General features: G+C 42.8%; 1 protein-coding gene across 1 annotated transcript; it reads right to left on the bottom strand.

Annotated features, from left to right (window-relative positions):
• Nucleotides 1-7009, bottom strand: LOC134821916 (uncharacterized). The gene is made up of 9 exons (XM_063832744.1): nt 6870-7009; nt 6228-6338; nt 5861-5957; nt 5567-5728; nt 4483-4658; nt 4281-4356; nt 3867-3957; nt 3024-3144; nt 1-994 (listed from the first exon to the last, which is right to left on the bottom strand). Exons 1-9 carry the CDS (start codon nt 6993-6995, stop codon nt 203-205), a joined length of 1752 nt encoding a protein of 583 aa, XP_063688814.1. The 5' UTR covers nt 6996-7009; the 3' UTR covers nt 1-202.
• Between the last annotated feature and the right edge of the window lie 1510 nt (nt 7010-8519).

Here is an 8519-nt window from a genome sequence, read left to right as displayed (position 1 = left end):
TAATTCGTAACTGTCTAACATGAACAACTACAACTTAACCCAATGCGTTAATCCTCCAAGTGTCTATTGATTATATTATATTGATACAATACTCATTCTGAAATATTATGATTTGAAACGTTCATAGAATTCTTAAGTAGACTCCAGATTTAAACTAATTAAAGACTTTTGCTGTCCATAAAATTCCCGTTATTCTATCATTTTAACTTCCTCTCTTGACATTTTTCTTTTTTCCTTTGCCCTTCTTCTTTTTTCCCTTTCCCTTCGCTTTTCCCTTTTTCTGTTTTCCACCCTCCTCGAGTTCCACATCATCAGCAAAGTATCTAGATCGTCCAGAAGTACACTGCGAGTGACATTTGTCCCTGCAGTCACGTGAGCCACTGTCACAGTCGCTCATACAGGGCTCCATACAACTCCTGTCAGGTCTTCCTTCTGGTCCTCTGCCACCTTCTGGTCCTCTGCCACCTTCTGGTCTTCCTCTATCTTCACCAGGCCTTCCTCTATCTTCACCAGGCCTTCCTCTATCTTCACCAGGCCTTCCTCTATCTTCACCAGGCCTTCCTCTATCTTCACCAGGCCTTCCTCTATCTTGACCAGGCCTTCCTCTATCATCCCCAGGCCTTCCTCTATCTTCACCAGGCCTTCCTTTGCCACCATCAGGCCTTCCTCTATCACCATCGGGTCTTCTTTCATCATCACTTCCCTGGGATGTACACTTCTTATGACATTTGTCCCGACACTCATTTCCTCTTCCTCCGCGCCCACCTTGCCCGCCGCTGTTGGAACCCTCACATTCTTGTATACATGGTTCCATACAGCTACGATCAGGCTTACCACCGTTATCCGGTCTTTTATCGTCGTCAGGTCTTCTGTCGTCGTCTTGGTTACTGTTGTCTTGGTTACTGTTGTCTTGGTTAGATCCCTCTTTAGCAATCCTTGTTAGGTATTTCACTTCTCTTACTTCTTGGGTGCAGTTCTCCTGGAGCCCTTCACTCTGAAACATAACAAGTGAGATTCAGTCTTCGTTCATTCGTTGATAAGAACGTGACAAGCTTGAGCAAAAATTTCAGGTTCAACTATGAATATTGTAAAGTTTACGAAGCACGAAATGAAACTTAGTGGGCATGTTATTTCAAGTGTTTATTGGGAAGTTGGTCGTTTAGCTCCGGACAGTCTATGCAACGTCTATGCAACGTCCGTGCAACAACAAAAGAACCGTCTATGCAACGTCTATGCAACGTCCCTGCACAATGAACACTCTATGCACACTCCCTGCACGGTCAGTCTATGCAACGTCTATGCAACGTCTATGCAACGTCCCTGCACAGTACCATATGAACACCGGCTAGTAGCCACTTTTGTAATAACAGCTCCTCAACTTCACATTAACAACCGGCTACTAACCGGCACTTGAAAAGTGGTCACTAGCCGGCTACTAACCGGCTACTAGCCGGCTAGTGACCACAAAGTGGCTACTAACCGGCTACTAAGCGGTCACTAGCCGGTCACTAGCCGGCTCTAAAGCAGACCTATTAGTAGCCGGTTCTAAACCGGCTACTAGCCGGCACTTGAAAAGCGGTCACTAGCCGGCTACTAACCGGCTACTAACCGGCTAGTAACCACCAAGTGGCTACTAACCGGCTACTAACCGGTCACTAGCCGGCTATTAGCCGAGCTCTAAAGCAGACCTACTAGTAGCCGGTTCCAAACCGGTTCCAAACCAGCTACTAGCCGGCACTTAGAAAGCGGTCACTAGCCGGCTACTAACCGGCTAGTAACCACCAAGTGGCTACTAACCGGTCACTAGCCGGCTCTTAAGCGGACCTACTAGTAGCCGGTTCCAAACCGGCTACTAGCCGGCACTTAGAAAGCGGTCACTAGCCGGCTACTAACCGGCTACTAACCGGCTAGTAACCACCAAGTGGCTACTAACCGGCTACTAACCGGTCACTAGCCGGCTCTTAAGCGGACCTACTAGCCGGCACTCGAAAAGCGGTCGCTAGCCTTTTTTTTGGGTCTTTGTGGGTGTAGAGTGCAGGGAGCACGGATCGATGTGTACTATAATCTGTAGATAATCTGGGTCCTCTCTGTAAGCGCTTCTAACAGTCCGAATGCAGGCAGTACATCTGAGGGAGGGAAGGTCGGGACTGTAAGTCCTTCTGGAGCAGATTGAGGAGATGTGACCGGTAGACCCACAGTGATCGCATTTAGGAGCAGGTGTAGGAGCGGTATATCTGTTTCTTCTGGTCCGCATGTTGATTAAGAGTAAAGAATGATGTATAGTAAAGAACGATGTAAAGAACGAGGGATAAATAAGTTGGTGGCTAATGCTACTTATATAGTTTTTGGAAAGGCCTGCAGGTCCGTCAGGGCTCGTTATACCCATGGTTATTTGATCTGATCTATCATGCATGGTATCACGTCAAATCCTAACGATTGCGGTGATCCGTTAGAACTCAATTGGGGATCACATCGTTTTCACTGATCACGTCCCTGCAGGGATTCTTATGCAAGTGACCGCTAAGGCTAGTGACCGCTTTCTAAGTGCCGGCTAGTAGCCGGTTTGGAACCGGCTACTAGTAGGTCTGCTTTAGAGCTCGGCTAATAGCCGGCTAGTGACCGCTTAGTAGCCGGTTAGTAGCCACTTTGTGGTCACTAGCCGGCTAGTAGCCGGTTAGTAGCCGGCTAGTGACCACTTTTCAAGTGCCGGTTAGTAGCCGGTTGGTAATGTGAAGTTGAGGAGCTGTTATTACAAAAGTGGCTACTAGCCGGCTAGTAGCCGGCTAGTAGCCGGCTAGTAGCCGGTGTTCATATGGTACTGTGCAGGGACGTTGCATAGACGTTGCATAGACGTTGCATAGACGTTGCATAGACTGACCGTGCAGGGAGTGTGCATAGAGTGTTCATTGTGCAGGGACGTTGCATAGACGTTGCATAGACGGTTCTTTTGTTGTTGCATGGACGTTGCATAGACGTTGCATAGACTGTCCGGAGCTAAACGACCAAGTTGCCTGTTTATTTACAGTTTTACAGCTGTCTCCGCAAGCGTTCCCAGCTGGACAACACGGAGCTAGTTTGATGGTCCTGTCTTGTTTAACCCATTCGTATCCAATGTCGTAGTTCTTATCATACGATTCATTGCATCTGCCAAATGAGGATTCTCAGCAAATAATTTTCTTGGAAGACAGACGTTCGAAAAGAATGTTATAATTTTGTCTGAATTGGAAACTTATCCGTACTTTAAACTTACTGGGCAGGCTGGTCCCCGTCAGTACTGAACTGACATATACTAGACGGTCTACTTACTGGGCAGGCTGGTCCCCGTCAGTACTGAACTGACATATACTAGACGGTCTACTTACTGGGCAGGCTGGTCCCCGTCAGTACTGAACTGACATATACTAGACGGTCTACTTACTGGGCAGGCTGGTCCCCGTCAGTACTGAACTGACATATACTAGACGGTCTACTTACTGGGCAGGCTGGTCCCCGTCAGTACTGAACTGACATGTACTAGACGGTCTACTTACTGGGCAGGCTGGTCCCCGTCAGTACTGAACTGACATATACTAGACGGTCTACTTACTGGGCAGGCTGGTCCCCGTCAGTACTGAACTGACATATACTAGACGGTCTACTTACTGGGCAGGCTGGTCCCCGTCAGTACTGAACTGACATATACTAGACGGTCTACTTACTGGGCAGGCTGGTCCCCGTCAGTACTGAACTGACATATACTAGACGGTCTACTTACTGGGCAGGCTGGTCCCCGTCAGTACTGAACTGACATATACTAGACGGTCTACTTACTGGGCAGGCTGGTCCCCGTCAGTACTGAACTGACATATACTAGACGGTCTACTTACTGGGCAGGCTGGTCCCCGTCAGTATTGAACTGACATATACTAGACGGTCTACTTCCTCTGTTATCGTACCCGTGACTCTTATCTCCAGATCCTGTAGAAATGTGTACTTACTCAGAATATTATCATATTATCATATTATCATATTATCATAGTAATAATGGTATCATATTATCATATTATCATAGTAATAATGGTATCTTATTATCATAGTAATAATGGTATCATATTATCATATTATCATAGTAATAATGGTATCATATTATCATATTATCATAGTAATAATGGTATCATATTATCATATTATCATAGTAATAATGGTATCTTATTCATAAGTTATGTTGCATAGAATATAATACTTATTCGTTTAATTGATTAATTTACGATATGAGAAGTATATGAAAATGTAAGACTTACTGTCCACAAACATAGTATCATCAAAAGGACAAGCACAGAAGAAAGTTCCGGCCGATTTTCCTAGATCACTCCTAATCTGAAGATAACTAGATTAAAATCCTATCACAAATAAATTAGTTCACAAACAACCCTGTTTGTTGACACGTTTATTCCAGCAGTAATTACTGTTAATCCTCGATTGAGCTAAACAAAAGTCTCTCACCTCACCACGGAGACAAGCGAGGGAGTAAGGAGGATCCACAGTCATGTGATACTTGTACCTCCCAGTACTGTCGTACTTTCCTCCGCACTCGTCCAGGTCCTCTTTAGTTAGCTGTCTTCCGTCCTCATCAAATGGTCCGTATATTGGAATACCGTCTATTGCAACGCCCCATATCGCTGAAAGTATCCCGACTAAAGTTGAACAAACCGATGAACTGATGAAGGGGTTTTATACAATATCTGGTGAATTAATGAAATTACTCTATAGGTTACCTTGTTACCTGGTCACCTGGTTACCTGGTTACCTGGTTACCTGGTTACCTAGTTACCTGGCTACCTGGTTACCTGGTTACCTGGTTACCTGGTTACCTGGTTACCTGGTAACCTGGTTACCTGGTTACCTGGTTACCTGGTTACCTGGTTACCTGGTTACCTGGTTACCTGGTTACCTGGTTACCTGGTTACCTGATTACCTGGTTACCTGGTTACCTGGTTACTTGTCTCACTTGAGGGTACTCCACAAGTTGGCATCTGCACACAGGGAGAGTAGTGGTGGTAGTGATATTACCTGGTTACCTGGTTACCTGGTTACCTGGTTACCTGGTTACTTGTCTCACTTGAGGGTACTCCACAAGTTGGCATCTGCACACAGGGAGAGTAGTGGTGGTAGTGATATTACCTGGTTACCTGGTTACCTGGTTACCTGGTTACCTGGTTACTTGTCTCACTTGAGGGTACTCCACAAGTTGGCATCTGCACACAGGGAGAGTAGTGGTGGTAGTGATATTACCTGGTTACCTGGTTACCTGGTTACCTGGTTACCTGGTTACCTGGTTACTTGTCTCACTTGAGGGTACTCCACAAGTTGGCATCTGCACACAGGGAGAGTAGTGGTGGTAGTGATATTACCTGGTTACCTGGTTACCTGGTTACCTGGTTACCTGGTTACCTGGTTACCTGGTTACTTGTCTCACTTGAGGGTACTCCACAAGTTGGCATCTGCACACAGGGAGAGTAGTGGTGGTAGTGATATTACCTGGTTACCTGGTTACCTGGTTACCTGGTTACCTGGTTACTTGTCTCACTTGAGGGTACTCCACAAGTTGGCATCTGCACACAGGGAGAGTAGTGGTGGTAGTGATATTGCCCGTTTGGTGACGGGTGTCCCTCGCAAATATCCAGTTCCTCAAACTCGGCTACTTCCGGACATCCACGTTCTGCCGGGAACCATCCATCTATTGCTACTCCTGGGGAGATTTGTTTGGTATTATAAATTCAGTACTTTGATCAGAATTGCACTGAAATTTGCTATTCGGTATATGCGATTTAAATCTAAACGTTGCTTAACCAAATTACACCATAGATTACCCAGTACCTACCAGAAGTTGCGATTCCTATGAAACCCATTGGTATACATCTCAAAGGCTCAGCTCTCATACGAGGTTCAGAGTATATGTTTAACGTTGTTCTGATCTCCTGCAATATACTCTAGTTACTATTTAACAATAGCAATACATTCACAACTACATTAGACGAATAAAACTAAAGGTTTGTATAAGCTAAGATTCCAACTTACCAATATTTACAAGCAAATATTGCAAATCGTGATATTCTGTATACAATTTATACAGTTCAAGACATTTTCAATGAAATAGCTGCCAGAATAACAAGCACAAAAATGATGACCGTCGTTTACATGACCCTTCGGATAGTGAAATAGCTGCTCGGATTAAAGCAACAATATACTTTCAATTCGTTGGGATTTCCAGAGGCCTGGGGGAACTCCCACGTAGGATGAGACGGAATCCCGTTAGTGTAGATTGTTTGTGATCCATCTGCATTATCTCGACCGTAAACCTGCGGGAGATGGATTAGTTGACATGGTAACGGTGTGTTGACATGGTAACGGTGTGTTCATGCTGAGTTGATCTTGCTTTTCAGAGCATGAAGTACAAGCCGTTTCCTATATTTATTTTATTATGTTAAGAACAAAATCATATCGTTGAATTCAGGATATAAAAATTAGATCCTTAGCTATATAAAATCACCACAATCGTTAGGAAATGTTGTCATGACTGAAATACACTCAAACAATAAACATTGCTCTGAATTATCGAGAATATCGGAAATATTGAGTGCACTGAAATACACTTAAATACAATTGCTCTGAATTTTCGAGAATAGAGGAAACATTGAGTGCACTGAAATACACTTAAATACAATTGCTCTGAATTTTCGAGAATATCGGAAATATGCACAAACCTCAGACTTGAGATTAGTATTAAAATCTGTGTAGTCAGGGTGTCTAGGTGTAAACCTGGTTACCTGGTTACCTGGTTACCTGGTTACCTGGTTACCTGGTTACCTGGTTACCTGAGGTAAACATACCTCAGACTTGAGATTAGTATTAAAATCTGTGTAGTCAGGGTGTCTAGGTGTAAACGCTTCAAGCTCCTCTCGGGTTAAGCACTGCGCTCCGAGAAGCAGGGCTAGCAGAGTCAACTGTTTCAGCATCACCCACTTTGCATTTGACTTGCGAAGAGAAATTGTTTCAAAATCAGCTTAAAATAAAACTTTAATAATAACAATTTCTGAGTGGAGTTGGGTTAGAAACATATAAGAGATACGATGATTTAATAACAATTTCGTTCGTTTTTCATATGGAGCTTATGAGGCTTATGGCATTCCCTAATCGATTTTGAGGTATTTATAACTGTAATGGACTGAGTGACGTATAATATAAATAATAATTTCTAAATCAGTAAAATATGCGTCACAGAAGTTGTTAACACTTTGTGACGTTTGTTTGTTTGTTTGTGGGGCCTTAAAACTTTAAAAGGTTTACGTATAATTATACTATCAAGGTAGAAAGTAAGGTAAATCGCAACAATTACCTCACTACGCACAAAACAAGCAGCCTCTTACGACTGAGTGGAAAGTAAGTAAACCCGTAGTAAGGGTGAGATGAGTGGGAGATTGTTTATTTTACTAAAAGATATGAATTGTAAACATCACATTGAGTCTTTGTTTACTTTGTAACCAATGTGCTATGAGTATTATAGTATTATAGTAGTAGTATTGAGTAAGTACTTGTATTTATCATAAGAAAAAACAAAGAAAAAATTCATTTTTCATTGCATTGGCATGATTATCTTTTAATGCAAAATTATTACCATTTTGTATAAATTTCAAATGAACAAACACGGCACAATGTGTACAAGCATTCTACTCCCAAATAGATATTGTAAAGATAAATTTGTTTAAATTAATTAAACGGGCTGGATACTACGTCTCCGGGCAACTGACAATTCTGCTGCTGACATGTAATATTGGAACATGTAATATAAACTATCAGATTTCTGGTTCATGCCAGCTCACAGCTCACACCAAAATTTTAAATTTGATCAAATTACAAATGTCCTAATATATATACGCCTCTTATCTTTAGTTATTAAGTCAGGGATGCAGCCGTTGTATTTCAGTTAAAATAATTGATCACGCCGGATCACGATGTCATTTTATACCCGTTTAATATCAGAATATGTAATATAAATTAACAGATTTCTGGTTCATGCCTGCTGGATGGTGTCCTGCTAATTTACTTGAAAATACTGAACACGGCACAGAAGAGTAACTAGCAATGTTATCTGAATTTTATAAATCGGCAACTATCGTGCAGTTAGACTGCAGTTAGACAGGATATGCCAAATAAGGCCCCTTTTCCAGATTTATGGGGGGGGGGGGGGGGGGGGGGGGGGGGACCTCTTCCTACACCCCTGATTTTTACCCTACCGACTTCACTGAATGGTCACTGGTCAAAATTTCGGTCGAAACCGCGAATTTTCGGTCAAGGGGACGGCAGAAAAGCTCCTCTTCAAAAATCTTCCAACATCTCTTTTTATATTATGATTTCTGAATATGCAGATGCTTATTATAATACTAATAGACGTAAGTTATAATTATTGTGTATTAGGATGGTAATCAGGTACAGTTACCATGGTTACAATGATTCAACGTTGTAAGTACCATGAAAATGGA

This window comes from Bolinopsis microptera, chromosome 10 (assembly GCF_026151205.1).
Source record: "Bolinopsis microptera isolate Bmic1 chromosome 10, MBARI_Bmic_1.0, whole genome shotgun sequence".
Classification (NCBI taxonomy): Eukaryota; Metazoa; Ctenophora; class Tentaculata; order Lobata; family Bolinopsidae; genus Bolinopsis; species Bolinopsis microptera.
The sequence above is the reverse complement of the archived record's forward strand: the minus strand, read 5'-3'. Positions and strand labels throughout refer to the sequence as shown.